General features: G+C 33.7%; 2 protein-coding genes across 2 annotated transcripts; one reads left to right on the forward strand and one right to left on the reverse strand.

The window, feature by feature from the left end:
• Positions 1–618: 618 nt before the first annotated feature.
• On the reverse strand, positions 619–5,808 carry LOC134245996 (uncharacterized). The gene is made up of 2 exons (XM_062728279.1): positions 5,780–5,808; positions 619–2,457 (listed from the first exon to the last, which is right to left on the reverse strand). The coding sequence occupies exon 2, from the start codon at positions 2,187–2,189 to the stop codon at positions 852–854; it is 1,338 nt and encodes a 445-aa protein (XP_062584263.1). The 5' UTR covers positions 2,190–2,457; positions 5,780–5,808; the 3' UTR covers positions 619–851.
• Positions 5,809–9,770: 3,962 nt separating this feature from the next.
• Positions 9,771–11,341, forward strand: LOC134245705 (histamine H3 receptor-like). Its single transcript, XM_062727992.1, has one exon. The coding sequence runs from the start codon at positions 9,948–9,950 to the stop codon at positions 11,229–11,231; it is 1,284 nt and encodes a 427-aa protein (XP_062583976.1). The 5' UTR covers positions 9,771–9,947; the 3' UTR covers positions 11,232–11,341.
• Positions 11,342–19,007: the final 7,666 nt, after the last annotated feature.

Here is a 19,007-nt window from a genome sequence, read left to right on the forward strand (position 1 = left end):
TCTCTTTTATTGAAAGTGATATTCTATTTTTCGAATAAATAGTAAAAAGTGATTGTCGTATCTATTTAGGCCTTGTGACTTGGAAGAACCACTTGTCTGTCTTCATTTTTATGCTATTATTTTTTTTGATACGTCACAGATAGCGACAAGTCAACAAAACACAGACTTTAAAACAACATGCTTCCATTTCATTATGTGTTTTGTACATTAAAAATTGATCTACATGTTTAAGAACACTGGTTTTCGCAAAGGAGACTTTACATCATCTCCAAATATGTTCATAAAATTAATTTGCAATTGATATGTAATATTACATTAATATTCACCCAGCACCTAACTTTAATCCCAGGGTTTATAAAAAATTATTTCACCTATTAAATGTTAACATAGGGTACCATTCATTTACCTTAAAAAAAATTAAAAGGAAGTGGTGGCTCGCGGGGAGCAGTGGTTAGAGCGTCTGCTCTAGAGTCGCGAAGTAAGGAGTAGATCCTTACTTCGCGTTACTGTCACTGCCGAGTATAGGACAAAATTTGCAGTTCTCCACCAGCAAGTGGCGGGGTCTTCATATGAGTGAAAAATTCTCTTGATGGACGCTAAACAAAATACAAACAAACATTAAAGAAAATGAAGTATTGATGAACAAAGATGACTCGCTCATTTAACAAAAGGGAAAATAAATACATAAAATGTATAATAATTAATCTTAACATAAAAAATGTTCAGAACTTCATCATCCTCGAGTTGGTTATAGTCCAATGCAGAAGTAAGGTCACTAAAAAGCTTTTATAGCATTGTTCTCGATGGCTACGATATTGTTCAAGTCTTAAAGCCTTTTTGTATTTTTGGTATTATTTTTTTTTAATTCTGTATCTTTTTACGGTTGCATTTTTCCAATTGGATACCCATAAATCATTATTGTGATCGAGACAAATTCCAACTGGTCCGCCTTCTTTGAAATTAACATGGGTGAGAATGTAGCAAAGTAGTCTTCCATCTGGATCAAGCATATGGATTCTCTTATTGTTTGGATCGCAGACGAAAATATGACCATGTGCATCAGTGCAAATCCCCCATGGGTGCCCTAGGGTTCCCATTGGATCCCCCGTGTAGTTAAAACGAAGCTTTCCAGTCTTGCTGACGACAACCACTGCCTTCTTTCTATTGTCAGAAACGCAAATGTCACCTTGAAAGTTTTCAGTAATATAAAAGATACTTGAGAATAAAACATCTCCATTATCCCCATTCTCTATTTGCTGGACCTTTTCATGTCTTTTGTTGAACCTTGCTATTTTGTTCTCTTTTGCGTTTGTCAGTCCAATCAGGGTATCTCCATTGAAATGACTGGCATAGACGCAGATAGGAACCCAATTTCGAATTGAAATAATACGTTCCATTGAGCCATCCTGCTTAATTTTGCTGACGCATCCATTTTCCTGGTCTGTGAATAGCAACTCGCCTTCTATGGAGACAGTATGAAAACCGACACCGCCTCCCTTTACATCTAGTTTATTCAAAATGTTCCCATCAATATCAGTTTGAAGTAGTGACCGATAGAAGTCACTCATCCAGATCCGTCCACTTTTTTGGTATGAAAGATGGAAGCCTTTGGTGATCCCATTCAGTAAAATGCATCCTGGTGCATTCAATTCCTTCTTGAGGCTAACTGAACTGAACATATTTTCGATATCCTTTTTCTTAATGTTATTTTCTTTGAGAGTTGGAAACGAAATTTCCTTGATTTTTGGAGCATCTTTCAGTTCTGCTAAGCGTGTTTCCAAGTCCAGTGACAAGAAACTGGCATATTCTGTTGTCTTCTTCCATTTTTCAAAATCACTCCAAAAACGCCGTGTTTGTGCGATGTATGTGTTTATTTTCGTCTCCTGTTGAGTGATATCTTCCATTAGAGTCTTTTGTGTTCTGTCCAAATCCTTCTTTTTTTCATCCAAAACTTCATCTACTAGTGTCTTCATCTCTTTTGCTTCAGATTCCAAAACATTCTTTATTTTCGGGATTTCTAATGTGCATTTCTCCTTTTTATCACTGAGATCTTTAACCATATCTTTGTATTTGAGAAGATTTTCTTCGCATCGAGGGATTTTTTTCATGACCCCCTCCACTTTTTCTAGGAATGCCGCCCTTAAATCTTTCAATTCGTGTCCAACATGTTTCTCCATCACGCATGTCATGCAAACTGGTGTACTGCATTAATACAGCATGCGTCATACATCTTGTCCATGTGTATTTTGCAGGGTTCTGGATAAAATGGAGGTCTCCTATCACTATACAGAACAACGTCATGTTTTTTTGTCGGCTTTTTCGTCTGATGACGTATTTTACATGTTTGGCAGAGATCAAACTGGCATGTGTTACAGTGATATAATGCGTTCCCCTCGCACAATGTGCACTCTATGAAGTGCTGTGCTAAACACGTCTCCATTTTCGTACGATTCTCTCCTGTTGAAGAAAAAATACTGCATTTATTTTTTTGCTATTTTTAAGAATATGAATAATCTGATTGACAAATTTTTTTAAGTTAAGTTTAAATATATACATCAGTATTTTGTGTCATCTGCAAAGCAGATGATATTTCGATTTTTCTTCCCGTTAATTTCCCGATCATGACAAGGATCACAAGGCGTATGTGACGGTTGGCAGGGGATTCTCAATCCTCTATGGCACCTGTTCCCACCTTTGATGTTTTGGAGGTCTGTGTTTGCTCTGCTCCAATTTTATATTGTTTAATGGACCTTTGAGTTTAAAATCTGTTCGTCATCTCCATTTCATTGGGAAGAATTTTGGTACACGTATGTTGTTTTATGAGTTAAAAATTAACTTTGCTTCTTGTTCCACTTCAATGTCTTTTTGAGAGAATTATGGCATTTTCAAGTCAATTGAGTTAAATACTAGTTTTCAGTTGAAGTTCAATTTTTAATTGGAACAAGATAACGCTTGATGGTAGCGGATTAATATTTAAATAATGCAACTTGCTTTCAGTATGCTTGTTCAAAGACATCTTGCTTTTTAAACAAAAAACACATTATCTTCTCAAATGCACTGATTGTAATCTTATATTTCTTTTAATGCCAAATAATAATAAAAAAAAAATTAAATACAACACCGAAGAACCCATAAATCACAGAACTCGTCTTCCTGTTAACCATTAGAATTGTCAACAAGCATTATCAACCCAATTCACAAATCTCAATGTGAACCAACTGCACTCATCTCTAACCTTACTATTTTAATCAATAGTTTAGGGAAATTTGCTGATTTTGCGGTCTTAAAAGACACCAAAGCAGGGTTTAGAATAATTTTGATAGTGTGTTCATACTTTATTCTCCAAATAATCAGAATTGTGCTTACGTCTTGTACCACAAATGCTTTTAAAAAATAGCGTAAAAAAGAAATTATTATATAAATATTGCATGTAGTTGAGTGTAAAATTCAAAATTTTCACCCCAAGAAAACCATTGTCAACCGAGGCGCACTCAACTACATGCAATATTAATTATATTATACTGAATGTTTTATACAAATACATAAAACAGTGAACCGTGCGCGCATAAATTCTGCGCAGTCGCTATTTTTTGGAATATCACCCATCGTCAATCACTGTTGACTGTTGCTACGCTGGAGGGCGTGGCTTCATTATTCAGGGGGCACTAGTGTTTTAACAAATGTTTCTCGACCAATCAGATTCAACTAATTTACATGAAAGTATAATGTTATAATAGATCCCACATGTTTTGGAGACAATTTAAATGATATACAGATAAAACTCGATTTCACAATTTCTAAAATTTGCTATCACGATTTAAATTTAAACGAATTTTAAAAATTCTTTAACGAATTTAATTTGTTGAATCAAACTTGATTTAAAGATTTAGGCCCTATAGTTCAATATTTTACGAAACCCATTTAGGACCTATAAAAATAATTTCGAAAATTGATATAACGAATTGTCGAATTTGTTATAAAGAATTTGATTCATTATAACTGTTATAACAAATTTGTTGAATTCATTATAACGAATTCTTTAATTTGTTATAACGAATTAAATTCGTTAAAACGAATTCAAAAATTTGTTATAACAAATTGTATTCGTTTAAATAAACTCTAAAGTTTTGTTATTAAATTAAATTCGTTTAAACAAATTCAATAATCAGGTCCAATAGAAAAATATATACGTATTTGATATAACGATTTGTCGAATTCGTTCAAACGAATTTAATTCGTTATTACAAATGATGGAATTCGATTAAATTCAATTCATTATAACAAGTTTTAGAATCTGTTAAAACGAGTTTAATTCGTATTAACAAATTTTTGAATTCGTTATAACGAAATCAACAAATAACAGATTAAATTCATTACAACGAATTCAAAGAAATTGTTATAACGAATTAAATTCGTTATAACAAATTCGAAAATTTAATTATATCGGATTCAAAAATATTTTTCGATAGGTCTTAAATGGGCTTCCGATAATTCAATATTTACAATCGGCAATCCTCGGCTGACTCCGCTACGCTCCATTCAAATCTCGGATGTGATAGGTGGAGGAATACGCAACAGATCGCTACATTTCTCCGCCGGAAATTGCCTTGTCACTCATTTCACATTTCGCTCTGCCTAAAGTTCTTAGAAAAGGTTTCTTTATTAGTGTAATTCCTCGTGTTAATTACAACCAAATGTTAGTATTCTTTGAAAGCAAGAACACAGTGTTGGGCGTGCATCAAAGTAACTCGGATTTCAAAAGTATAATATTTGAATGAAATTCAAATAAGATCACATGACTGAATCAGCAAGATGGAAGCTCGCCGTTGACGTCCGAGGTTATGTGCGAGGTACGAGTCATCCGAGGAACTCCGATTGCAATATTTATGAATCTGATAAAAAGAATTACGGAAGCCCATTTAGGACCTATCGAAAAATATTTTTAAATCCGATATAACGAATTGTTGAATTTGTTATAACAAATTTAATTCGTTATAACAATTTCTTTGAATTCGTTATAATGAATTTAATTTGTTATAACAAGTTTGTTATAACGAATTCAAATAAATTGTTATAACGAATTAAATTCGTTATAACAAATTCGACAATTCGTTATATCGGATTCAAAAATATTTTTCGATAGGTCCTAAATGGGCTTTCGTACAGAACTGATGAACTCGTTCAATGAATTTAATTCCTTATTTTAAAAAAAGTTAAACAGATTTGAGAGATTTTATTTTAACGAATTTCATTTTTTGATACAAATTTTTTAATAAGTTTTAAGGGAATCAACAAATTTGGTTTAGTAATTTGCAATGAAGAAACCATAACATTGATATAACGAAAGAAATTCGTTTCATCAAATATCGAACTCAAACATATTTTGACTAAGTTCTGAATGGGCCTCCGTATACATTCCTTAAAAATAGCTCGTGTACTACTATTTATTTTTTGTACCGCATTCATGAAATAGTTATACAAATAAATGAACTTGAAGCAATTAATTTAGGCAAACAAGATAACAATTATAAACATGTATGAAATATAAACACTCTAGGGATAACTAGGTCAATCTGAATGAGCGAAATAAATGGTTTCTTCTTTTTTTACGAAACGAAACAAACTTTTACAGCGGTTATCTTACACTGTACGTAAAAATTTACAAAGCTCGTATACGGATAAATCTCCTCCTAGTATTATGTAACGAATATTTATCATACATAAAACGTTAACCATATTAAATCTAGGGATCGAAGACTCAAATAGTTTCTTTACTTACAGTATATATGGACGCCAGTTGTCTAAGTCTATACTGCATTTTTTTGTGTACACACTTACTGTTTGTGTAGTTTGTTCATGCGCAACCAGCGAAACATTAAATCGAAAGTATATACCTTTATAGTTTAGATATAATTTTTTTTTTACACATACGCGATTTATGATTTAAAATCAAATAATTTTGCATTTTTATGTAATGTAAAGAGAAAATGATAACCTATTTTTAAAAAAAAAAGGATAAATTAATGTATCCATATTGCGACAGATTATAATTAAGGGTTCATCAATATGTAAGTGTGTTAAATTTACGCCTCCTATATTAACATCCACTGAATATTTTTCCTCTCTTTCTTATGAAGACCATTTCCGTTAATCAGTGCATAAACAGCACAGAGCAAGCCACGTGTGTAGTTTGAACAATAGCTGTTCCATCAGTTTTACATACAATGACATATTCATCTTAATATGTTGCATTACCAAAGTAAAGGCTGAACAGGGCTGATTTCAATCAGTCTATGACTATTTTTCTGCAATAAACAGATAAATTCATTAAATCAAGGCAAGTTTATTTTTCTTTAAATTTTGACGTTATTCTCGCGTGAACATGGCGTTAGCGTTTGTGTACGAAGCGATGCATTCTGGGTCAAAATTACTGCGGAAAAAAATAGCGTCATAGCTTAATTCCTATACTAACAACCAAAGAAAGCATTTTATTATTTAAGATACTATCTATTTTTACTATACACTATATTCATTATTCCTAAATACGCTCTAAATGAATTTTATGCTGTACTCTATGGGAAGTGTTTTGATTGTGGATTGATTTTCACTATATCTTTCTGCTATCTTTAAAGGCCAAGGTTCTTTTTTCATAATAATTTCTTCACATCTCGTTTGAAGCATATTATAAAACCTTTATAAATACCAGAAGTACCATAATGTTAAAAGAAAAAAAAACTTTTATTGATCTTAGTTCTGGAGTCGCAGAGAAGGAGTTGATCGTTACGTCGCGGGTTCGAATAAACCGAGGTCCCTTGTCACATTAGAAAATAGTAAAGTAAAGATTCTACCTGATGCTCAATGGCCAAAGAAGCGAGATTTATTTAACATTTTCCTCGTGGTATCCCATATAAAACATTGATCCCCCATGTGACTCCACCCTACTCCGGGGAGTCATAAATTGAACAAATGATTTACACTACATGAGGATGCCTCCGAATAAATATGACTAATTGCTGCTATTGAGTTCATTTTTAGCAGTCGGTAGAGAAATAGCATATATGTTATTTTTCAATGACTCAGTTGAAATCAGACTTTCTTTTGTTATCAGTTTTTATGATCTTGAGGCCTTATCCCTTAGCTTACAAAAGATCTAGGGGTTATTGAAAGAAGACCAAGTTTAAAAAGTTCACAGCTTTGTCTAATAGTCTGTTTTAAGGTGTGTGTGGTTTATCATCCTTCTTAAGAATTTTTCACTCATATGGACAGGTCAATACTTGCCACTGGTTGACAAATTTAGACTTATACTTGGCACTAAGACCATTGAGGACTGAGTAATGAGGGATCTTTTCCGTGCCAGCACCTACTGCCACGCAGAATATCGGTCTATTCGGTCTCTTCCGAAGGACCGGTCTCCACGTCCCACAGTGGGATTCGAACCCGCAATGTAAGGATCGAATCCTTACTCCGCGGCTCTAGAGCACATACATATACCGGTACTTTATCCACTGCCTGGTACTTTTATATCATCTTTCATTAATGAAGAACTACTCGGCATGTAAGCAGATATACTCTTTAGAGTAGACGTATTCTGTATTTTAACTAGTGCTATGAGCTAGAGAACTTTAGGAATTATTTTGATATTGGATTCTTTATGATGCTAAGGGATTTTTCTCAATCTTTCAAATTCTGGAATCCCATATGTCATGCATGTACCATATCAAAAACCCTTAATTTAATACAAAAATTGTTGACTTTTTTTCTTTTTACTTTTATATACTTGATCATCGTCCCAAGTGTATAAAACAATGGTTCTTCAGTTGTCGTGTTTGTAAAGTGCAGAGTTTTACATTAAGCAATTCCTTATGGATCTTTATTCGAAAACTTTGTCTCTGTTTCATTAAGGCACAGAATCGCTCGCAAAACTTAATCGTTTGAGGATGTTTCATGTGGATCTACAGTCGCAGAAAACTTAGAAATTCAACCTTACATTGCATTTTCGAATCCCACCGTAGAACATGGAGAGAAATGGTTCTTCGGATGAAATCGTATAAACTGAGATCCCTTGTCGTATTAGATGCATTACCAGGAAAAATATTCCTCGTTGCTCAACACTTAAAATGCCGAGTAAAAGTCTAGCTGTCTTCCCAATGGCATTTGGTGATGTCCAAACATGAGTGAAATATTTAAAAGATTATTATTTTTTGTTTCACTCTTATACGAGGGTTGATCCAAAGGTAATGTCACAGCGTCCATATCTTTTATATTTGGCGTCATATCATCAAATACAATATACCAAAAGATGCACAAATATAAATCTAATTAATATTGAAATTTTAATTTAATAATGTTAATTTGAATTTATTTTATAGATATTTAAAACATAGAGCATAGGGGGTGTCGCCGCTTCACAGCGGAACGTCACGTTTTAAAGTGTATTTTTTCTTAGAATACAAACGACAAACATATTAAAAAGATTTTGAAAAAGCACCTAATCTCCCACTTTTGTTAAAGACACAATTCTTGTCATTTTCTAGTCTTTAATTGAAAATTAAATGACGGCATTGGTATTTTTTATCATAAACATTGTCGTTTTACTCTATTGAATTGAGCAAAGGGATTGTCGAAGTGGGGGAAAAAAAGGCTCGACGAGTTGTAATGCATTTTTGCTTCAAAATATGGTAATCATCACTAGCGACATTTTCGTTAATCAATCAGACTTACAGAATAAAGAATGTAAATAAGAGACATCTTGAAAGATGGTTTCAATTTTGGGCGGGTGATTGGTCACTGAATGAATAGCAGAGGACAAAAAGACCAAAAGAAAGGAGATCGGACGGAAACGTTAAGTGGTGTCTGACGTTGTGAAAAAAGACAGACGTATAGAGTGACATGTGAATTTTTAAGTTTATCTTTATGCTACTGTTCAAAAAATTTTGACAGAGGGCTGAATTATGAAAAGAGTGGGTGTATAATGGTACCAAGAATTCCTTTAAAAAGTGGAATTGGTGAAAGTGTCTGCAAATCACAAATAATTTTTAATTAAACGAAGGGGAAACGCTTAAAAGTATGACGGTGTGTATCCGTCATATGATAGGTGCAGCGACTACCATAAACGCGCATTGTTTAAAATCCGATATTTTGAAAAGTATACATCATATTCCTTTGAATTTTTCAGGTCTGATTTGAAATAAATAAAGCTTCCTTCATGTATAATTTTGTTGCTTTACGTCGATTTATAGCAATTTTAGCAAAGTTGTGACATTACTTTTGGATCAACCCTCGTACACTATAGTTGCTGTTCTAGAAAACAATTGATTTCTTTGAAGCACTTTTATTTAATGCAAACCTTTTGATACTGACAATCAAAAGAAAAGCACACGGGGTTAATTAAGTCCAAATAATCCGCTTGATATTTAATTCAGGTTAAAAATTGATTTCATTTGCATTTCTATTTTTATAGTAGGAAAAATATTGCCATTGAGGGTTCACATGTTTCCGTTAAAAGTGTGTTCTATCCCTTTATCTACCCTCCCACGCACGTTCCTGCCCGCTCCGGACAGAGTTTAATCGTCTGTAGTCTGTCTAATTTCCTCGCCTCCTTCATAATCGATTGTATGAAAATGCTTTTGTCTTTGCCTTTTTTAACAATTTATAGACCCGCCTTCATTGTGAATCGATAATAATTTCCCACTCATTCATGATTCTTCTGTCAAGTCTGAAGAAGAGTTCTCAATGCGACGGAGACCATTCTCAGGAGACGTTAGAAGTATAGTGGATTGAACTCTATACGTAAAGCCTTTTAAAAAAAAAGAGTTGCTTGTATAACTCCTCTGTGTCAAAGTGTAATCACATTAAGGAACGGAACGTCTGACGTAAGCCGTGAGATCGAATAAAAGAAACTGTAATCAGTTTACGTGGCTGAATTGAACTTATTAGAAAGTAGCGATATGGAGAACGGAAAATACAACATTTCAGCGTTATCGCTTTCGAGGCCATCAGAAGTTTTAGAAAAGTTGACGTTAACTGGAAGTTCCTTACTACTTATCGTGGCCACAATTGTGAATATACTGGCTCATTTTGTGATCGCCTTAATTTTTTTAAAATCTCGTCCTTTTCGTCAAAGCCGACATTATTATATCCTCAGTGTGGCTTTTTCAGACTTTTTCACTGGAATGACTACCCCCTTTTTGATCGTGGAGTCCATGAATTCCCGCTGGACTTTGGACCCTTATTTGTGCCCGATGTTTCTGGTGGTAAGGCATTCCATGATGTTCATTTCTCTTCTGAGTGTTTTGCTGTTTACTTTGGATAGATGGTGGAGTATAACTTACCCATTGTCCTATCGAGCGCGCCAAAGCCAACAAAAATCGGTCCTCGTTCTTATCATTGTCTGGATTTTTGCAGCAATTGTTCACATACCTGCCATTTTTGTATGGAATTCTCAGTACATGAACAACGGATTCAAACTGACGTTCTGCTTGTATCCCTATAATTTTGATCGAATATACACCATTTCATCGACATTGCTCGAGTTCTTCTTGCCCATTGCTTCCCTTTTGACTCTCAATGTTTCAATATATGTGGTATTAGTAAGACGTCGCAATGCCACGGAAATTAGAAGATCCCTCAGCACCAGTGAGAGAGCAGTCCGCAGTCGGAAAGACAACCTATACCCTTGTTGTATTCCAAACTGCCATTGTAAATCGACCAAAGCTAACAGGTTACAGCCCCGTTCGACACAAATGGTCAAAAATCACAGTGCCTCAGAACTACCGACGCCAGCAAACAATATAAGTATTGACAGCAGAAGCAGGTCTTTAGAGGCTGTCTCGGCAGTTTCTTGTCAGTATAATTTTTTGCGAAAGGAAAGTGATAACCTGGTACGAGATTTTCTCTTACGTCAGAGCATGAGAGCGTTGTGTTCGGTTGGTATTCTCACCATTTGCGCCATTTTGTTTCGCTCACCATACGTCATTGCTATACTTGTCAATGTGTTTTCATGTCCTGTGCCTTCGGGAATACTGATATTTCTTCAGAACCTTACTGTAATCAATGCTTCTATTAATCCATTTTTATACAATCTAGGAAATAAAACTATCAAGAAAACTATCCGGTCCTGCATAAAGTCTAAACTGAAGAAGACGGATAAATTTGGAGAAAATTTAGCAAGCATGTATTGTATTCTTGAACGAAATGGCAAAGTTTCTACCATCCTCAATCAAAGAACATAACCATGAAATATTTGTTTCTGATATTTTATGTTTAAAAATGAATTTCTTCCATTGTGAACAATTCAATTTGTTACATTCATATGTTATCATTAACATATTGGTGCCATATTCTTTCAGTCTATATATTAGACTTTTTTAATTTTTATCGTTATTTTATTTTTGTTGATAAATTAATTATATGGAATAAAAGAATATTTTTAATTTTGTTTTTTTATTCTTGAGCAATTGCTCTTGTTTACAGTTTTTATTTCATTAAAGCTCGTCTGGAAATGTATGTAAAATGCCTCTTGATTCATACATAATGGTGGTATGGAAACGAGGCTACATGACCTAATTAACCTGATATAAATCACGGAGTTAACCTCATTGCATAAGAATATCCGGCCAGTGGCTACAGATCCTTACAAAAGTAATCAATGAATAATGAATCCATTTATATTCCACCGCACTCAACAGTGCTCAAAGACTTCGTTTACAGGGAACAAACCTAACCTCATACAGAAAAGAAAATCGATTGCGTCGTGTCATTTGAGTTTTAACATTAGATTAAGGAGCGACTACATCCTCTATTAGATTTGAATACTCCAGAATTCGTTGTAGAGTGTTTTTTTTTCTTTTTCAATCAAAACTGAACCAAATCATGCTAATTTTGGTAATACATGTAAGGGTGTAGGGCTTGTTAGAATGCATTTTACTATTGAATGTTGAAAGCCGAAAAATATGAATATTTTGTTCTGTATATTTGTGTATTTGTTATGAAAATTTAAAAAAAAATATTTTCAATGTTAAGGTCATCTATTTTTAAAATAAATGCCCTCTCTCGACGGACATACTATAAACGGCCCGACTCAAAACTCTCCATTAAGAAATATTTTTGTTTATTCTTTAATAACGATTTTAATTTCACATTTGCAGGATTTTATTAAATTAAAAAAATGTCCCTTCCTATCTACCAATTTTTTAAAACCTTAGCTTGGAGAGGGCAAACAAAAATATTTCAAAATCGACTTATCTCAATTTTTCCGATAGAAAACGTGTGCCATTTTAATATAGAATTGAGAAAATTCAGGAGTTGCGGGTGAGGTTGAGTTCTTCTTCATGGAAGAATATGGAGATAACGAACAGTATACAATCTCAAAGTCCATAAAACAATACAAAATAAGAGCAGAGCAAACACGGACCCCCGAAACATCAGAGGTAGGATCAGGTGCCATGGAGGAGTGAGCATCCCCTGCCGACCGGTCACACCCGCCGTGTGCTCCTTGTCATGATCAGGAAATAACGGAAAAAATCCGTCGTCAATTTAGTGTATAAATAATGGACTAACAGTTGGTATTTCCACGGGTAACCATGATAAACTGTATTTGCTGACAAGGTCAGCTGTTGATGACTTTGTAGTGTCGTCAACTTACTTGTCAATAATTTGCCTCGTTTTTAGAAATTGTTCATACGTAGAGCCCCCGTAATAGATAATTATATATTAAGGGGTATGAAGATTTGCTCATTTTCCAAACCAACACCTCTGCTGAGCTGTTGTATTGTAGTGTCGTTGTAGTATTTCTATGCCCACGTAATCAAAAATTAAGGGCTGTAAAGTTTTTTGTCCTGTCTGTCCGTCTGTTTGTCAGAAAAAAACTTTATTTTAACCTTACCCATAAATTTTGTGTGGATAGGGCTGTGGCTTTCATATTTCACATGTGTATTCCTTGTAACAAGAGCTTTTTTTCGGATAACACCAAATTTGACCTGGACCTTGGAATTTGACCAACTTTTACAAAAAAACAAGATGTGTTTGTGAAACACTATTCCCCCCGATGGTAACACAATTCTCGAGTGGGACGTAGACTGAAGTGATATACACTTGTAATATGTTTTAAGGGTTTCAAATGTAGGTCAAAGGTCACAATTGAGGTCAAATTATCAAAACTTAAAATTTCTGTACGTAGATTTTGTCATAATCAACTTGTGTCAAATATTAGTCTTCCCCTTGACAGCGCAATAGTTATGGCTAGTTTAAAGTTGAAAACAGACAGACAAACAGACGGACAAACAAAACAAAAACAATATACCCCGTGATCTTTTAATTCGGGGGTATAAAAATATCAGACTTTAACCTTGGCCATAATTTTTGAACAGTCTTTACATGGATATTCATTGAGACAAGATCTTGACCTTAGATTTTGAACCACTTTTTAAAAAAATTTTCAAAAGAGGTGGACTTCCATAGTTCACAGGTACAGGGTCGAGGTCAAACTTATTTGTATTCAACAGTCAAAGGGTGGTCTTTTTTACGAAAATATCTTCGATTACTGGGCATTTAAATTAAAAATGTCATAATTCCGTAAAATAATATACATTAAAGTGCAAACTTACATGTACCTAGATAATTCAAACTAATCTATAATTCATCATGTTCAACTGGAAGAAAAACAGCCCATTATTCGCAGGTAATTAGAGAAAAAGGGAGGAATCAAGTGGTGCGGACTGAAGGACAGGGGGACAGACAGACAAGGAGATACCTAGTTATAGTCCTTTCCAAATCATCCGTAGGGGACAAAAAAAGTAGTCCGTCACTTAAAATGCGCAAATTTGACGTCTTACGTTGAACCAACTGTGACTAATCTCTGTTGAGATTCTGCTGGGCTTCACTGATGCAGAATCTCTGGACAGCCATTAATATTTCACTGAAATGACCGGCTGACTATCAAGAATAAATGAACAACATTGCATGGCATTTGTGTAAATTACTCTTCAATGTATCTACAGCTTATATAAAATGTAAAAATATGCAGTGAAATGTCAGTTTTCACAATTACTTCACATTTTATGTTTTTTCAAATAAAAAATGTATAGTCTGTTTTTACCCTTGGTGAATCTGAACCAATATTCTGTGGCTTTTGAACATCAATTAGGTTAAAAACAGACTATAAGAACTCTTTTATTTGAGGAGGTAAACAATTACTACATTACCATTTTTAAAAGAAATTTCAGTGAATATTTTTATGTTGGGATTTACAACCTAAAAGGTAAGCAATGTAGAAATAAAAGTGATAAAGAGTCAAATAAACAACCAAATGACTTAGATGAAGCGAGCAGCTGTGTGGCTTAGGTGAATTATTTTGCTATATACGGAATTTTGCATGGTGTGTGTTCATCAGAATATCCTCCGTTAGATTTGCTTTAAGGACAGATTACAACTGTGACCGGCTAAACGATCACAAATGAACATATTGCATGGCTTGTGTAAATTATTCTTAATGATCAAAGCATATAAAATGTAAGCATTGCAAGTGTGTCAGTTCACAATTACTTCACATTTTATGTTTTTTCACAAAAAATGAACCTTTACATATATACTGTGATGTATTATGTATAGGGAGTTAAATTTTTTTGCGATAAGAAACATATTACATTATTTATTTAGAGATATTCAATTTTAGCTATCTCAGCAATCTTGAAATATTAATACCAAAATGAAAATGTTTGCTTATACGGAATTGTGCATGGTGTGTGTTTATCAGAATAAGACTCCCTTGAAACTCTGGGTTTTTTAAAAACAATTTCTTTTAAGATTCCCCGTTTAATTTGCTTTAACTTGTACAAAACGCCTTTTTGCATTGGTTCAATCTTAGCTTATTGGATTGCACCTAGAGTTCACTTGCAATTGATTCGATCGTTTATAAAGAAAAAAAACTTTCAAGAGGGTGTATCTTATTTCTGCTTTAATAACGAGATACAAATTAAGTCACATGTTAATTGATTTCAATCATTTTTAATATTATGTATATTTATTTATTTTATCTTATTAAATTAGTTTTTATTTATCTATTTATTTACTTGACTTACATATGTATTCCAGTTCGCCCCTTTGGTAGCATAGGGTCGCAATGCAATATACATGTATTTATTGAATAGGAAATTTTATATTCTCTTTTGTTTTACACAAAACTAATATTGTTTTGATGTGCGACGTTTTCATTCTCTTTCTAAAACTTTGCCTGTATCACAAAAATTCATACATATATATCATTAAGGCAGTCCCAAGCCTTCTTAAAAGGATTAAGTTTTGCTCTTACATTTGTGTTTTCAAGAGAAAATCACTTTAAGCCAAATTTTCCCGAATTCAATGTTATTTAACTTCTCGTCTGGGCGTTGAATATACGCAAATGTAGAGCTATTGGTGCATTTTAGTTTTATATTCATGCAGAAATAAATCATCGTGGCTTTCGAACTAATTAACTCGTCGAAGATTTCTGATGAAATCCGTAGAACATTCGTGTTCTGATGAATTAAATGAAGGTGAGACGGTAAAATATTTCTACTTTTATACCACCAAACTAAATGTAACAGCTCCGGGTTTCTTGTGTAAGATTAAGTCTAATTTTAAAATAAAATGGATTATATTTTCATAATTCTGTCATTTCATGCACGATCTTCTTAATGTAAATTGCTAAATTATCGAATTGTTAAAAAAATCAATTAGTAGTTGCTACTCCGATGACCTACTCTCTCAAAGGAATCAATATTCTTGTTTGCTATAATAGAGGGAATGTGGCCCTTAAAATTTAATGCAATGATTACTTGTAATTAAGAAAGGACAAATTTAAACAAGGCTGAAGCTGAATCATTAATGCTAACAAAGAGTTGAAGAAGTTTCACTGTGCAATCAGCAAAGGTAGTTTCAAAACAAGAAATTGTCATTGTAAGCTAAAAACTTGCGTCTCTATTTATATTGAAGATTTGGGGGCATAATCCTGTGTAAGTAACATCGAAGGGTATATTGTTTTTGTCCTGTCTGTCTGTTTTCATAACTAGACCATAACTATTGCACTGTCAAGGGTAAGTGTATATCACTATAGTCTACGCCCCACTTTACAATCGTGTTACCATATGCATCGGAGGCAAAATGTTTCACAAACACAACTTGTTCTGTAAGTGTTTTCCCCGCAAAATATTGTGTTCTTGTGACAAGACTCTTCCTTTGGTACAATTACCTTTTCACCTCGTTACATTACATTTGAAGAGCGCATTTTGTTAAAACACTGAGGGTTACTAGAAGAAATTTCAATGAATTTTCATATAGACATATGACAAAAATAATCAATAAATGGCACATCTGTGACTTCGTTCAGGGTTGCGTTTTCCTAATTGCTTTTTCTTTATGCTATTTTTTTTTTTTTTTTTTTTTTTGCTTTTATTTATTGACAATTCAATATAAATGCCAATTTGACTAAAATTTTATAATCGAAGTTTTAGTAAACCTTGAAAATAAATGAATTAAAGCCATATCTGGTGTACCGTAAAAAAGATCAACAAAAGTAGAGAGTCTGCTATTGCAAACAATAGCGTTCCATGGCAACTATTGATAATTTTGGACAAGACAATTTTTTGTTTCACTAAAACAATACCCATTAGATAAGCTTGGACAACCATCAATTCGTATCAGTCCTTTCAATACTTTGATTTAAAAATCTAAGTTAAAGAACTTTCACTTTCCCCCTGTTTCCATGGAAACTATTGACAATTTGCAATTTTTAAATCCATTGAGCACAATTACAGATACTAATCATTACTTAAATAAAATTTCATGAACAATGTTCAAGGTAAAAGAGAGAACACTCGCGGGCAAAATTCGACGCTTTTTGCAGGTTTCCATGGCAACGGTAGACATTTTGAAACTGAATGACCACACAACACAACTACAACCAATGATCCTCCTTTGAGGAAAGTTTCAGGAAGATTGTCCCAGCCATCTCCGAAAAACAGCCTGGAGAACGAAAACATGCGTACAATCGCAAAATGTCACCCGACTTTGTTCGGGGAGACATAATAACTAGAAAGTTTGCTATTGCAAGCAATAGCGTATGTCACCCCGAACTGGACAAGACTTTCATTTTTTCATCACTAAAACAATACCCATTAGCAAAGCTTGGACTAGCTGCAATAATGTAACCCTCTCAGTTTTGTTTTTTTGTTGTTTTTTTTTTTTGTTTTTTGTTGTTTTTTTTTTTGGAGGGGGGGGGGGGGGGCAAAAATTCCATCGCATCTCCGTAATGGTGCAAATGCGGCAGTGAATCACTCCCGCACGGATTTCGGCTCAAATCATCAGTAAACGGCTATTTTATTAACATCTCTTACCTGGACTCCAAAAAAGTAATTATGCAAGACATATATCGATCCAAAAATATTCACAACGACCCATATATTGTCGGTTATTTTTCGTGTATGTCAACATCACAACTTGAATTTATCCGCCATGTTTACTGACCTTGATAGATTTTAGTTTGGGACAGCCGATGAGAATTTAGAATCTATAGGAGCGGATTTTTTAGGAATTCCCTTATTTTAAGCATACATATCGCTGTTGGCGTAAATATAACACTTGAAATGGTTTTATTTATCGATATTTTTTTGATACATTTCAGCACAGTCGTTTATAAACATCGACATTTGCTTTATTAAGTTGTTCTAAATTTCAAGCGAAAGTCTCAGTACGTCACGCGTGATCTGTCATGGCTGCTGCTGGTAAACATGCAGATATATTTTACATGGTTTTCAAGTTTAGCGGGCTATGTTGTTGACAGTGAATAAAAATTCCGTCTTATGAGAAGTAAGTTGACTGTAAAAATAATTTATTTTGCCTTCAATCGCCCGTATTTAAAAAATATATTTGCACCATTACGGAGTTGCGATGGAATATTGTAGCCCTCTCCAGAAAACATCAGATGAAAAAAAAATCGGAGAGGGCTACATTATTGCAGCTAAGCTTGGACAACTATCAACTCGTATCAGTAATTTCAGTACTTTGATTTAAAAATCAAAGTTAAACAATTTTCACTTTTCCCTGTTTCCATGGAAACTATTGTCAATTTGCAATTTATAAATCCAGTGAGCACAATTACAGATATTAATCATACATCAATAAAATTTCATTAAGAATGTTCAAGGGACAAGAGAGAACACTCGCGGACAAAATTCGTCGCATTTTGCAGGTTTCCATGGTAACGGTAGACATTTTGAAACTGAATGATCACACAACACAACTACAATCAGTGATCCTCCTTTGAGGAAAGTTTCAGGAAGATTGTCCCAGCCATCTCCGAGAAATAGCCTGGAGAACAAAATCATGCGTACAATCGCAATATGTCGCCCGACTTTGTTCGGGGCGAAATAAATAATTAAAATAAAAGATCATTTTATTAGACTTAGTTACTTATATTACTTTAGGTAAAGAAAGGAATCTCCTGTAAATCGCAATTTTACGCGTTTCAAAGATATCAAAAATTAAAGCAACATGAGCTGCATTTTTGAAAATATTATTTTGCTGTTAAAATGTGTCATTATGATAAATTTGTACGTAACTCAAACCTTTATGATTAATTAGACTAAAATAAAGCAGACGAAAAATATACAATCCATTATACATTTTTATATGATAAATCAGTATAGTACAGGATGACAATAATGTAATTTTGATTCAATCAAAGCTTATAAATAGTTCTTCCATCGAAAATATGAACAACAGAAGTTCATTAATGTTATTTTTTCTGTCATTGAAATAGTTACAATTTTGCAGCAAAAAATTTCGACACCAAAGATGCAGAGTTGTATGTGTTTCACAGCATATATGTGTGTAATCAACCAACAAAGATAGTTTCAAAACAAGCACTATTTATATCGAAGATTTGGGGGGATATAGTTTTTTATCTGTCTGTCCATCTATCTTTCCGTTTTTATGCCCCCGAATCGAAAGATCCTAAGGGTATATTGTTTTTG

This window comes from Saccostrea cucullata, unplaced genomic scaffold (assembly GCF_032062105.1).
Source record: "Saccostrea cucullata isolate Sc308-1 unplaced genomic scaffold, CSIRO_AGI_Scuc_v1 ctg1722, whole genome shotgun sequence".
Classification (NCBI taxonomy): Eukaryota; Metazoa; Mollusca; class Bivalvia; order Ostreida; family Ostreidae; genus Saccostrea; species Saccostrea cuccullata.

Bases quoted from the DNA above. Each gene is read 5' to 3' on its own strand.
- LOC134245996 (XM_062728279.1), bottom strand. From the start codon at position 2,189: ATGACATGCGTGATGGAGAAACATGTTGGACACGAATTGAAAGATTTA.
- LOC134245705 (XM_062727992.1), top strand. From the start codon at position 9,948: ATGGAGAACGGAAAATACAACATTTCAGCGTTATCGCTTTCGAGGCCA.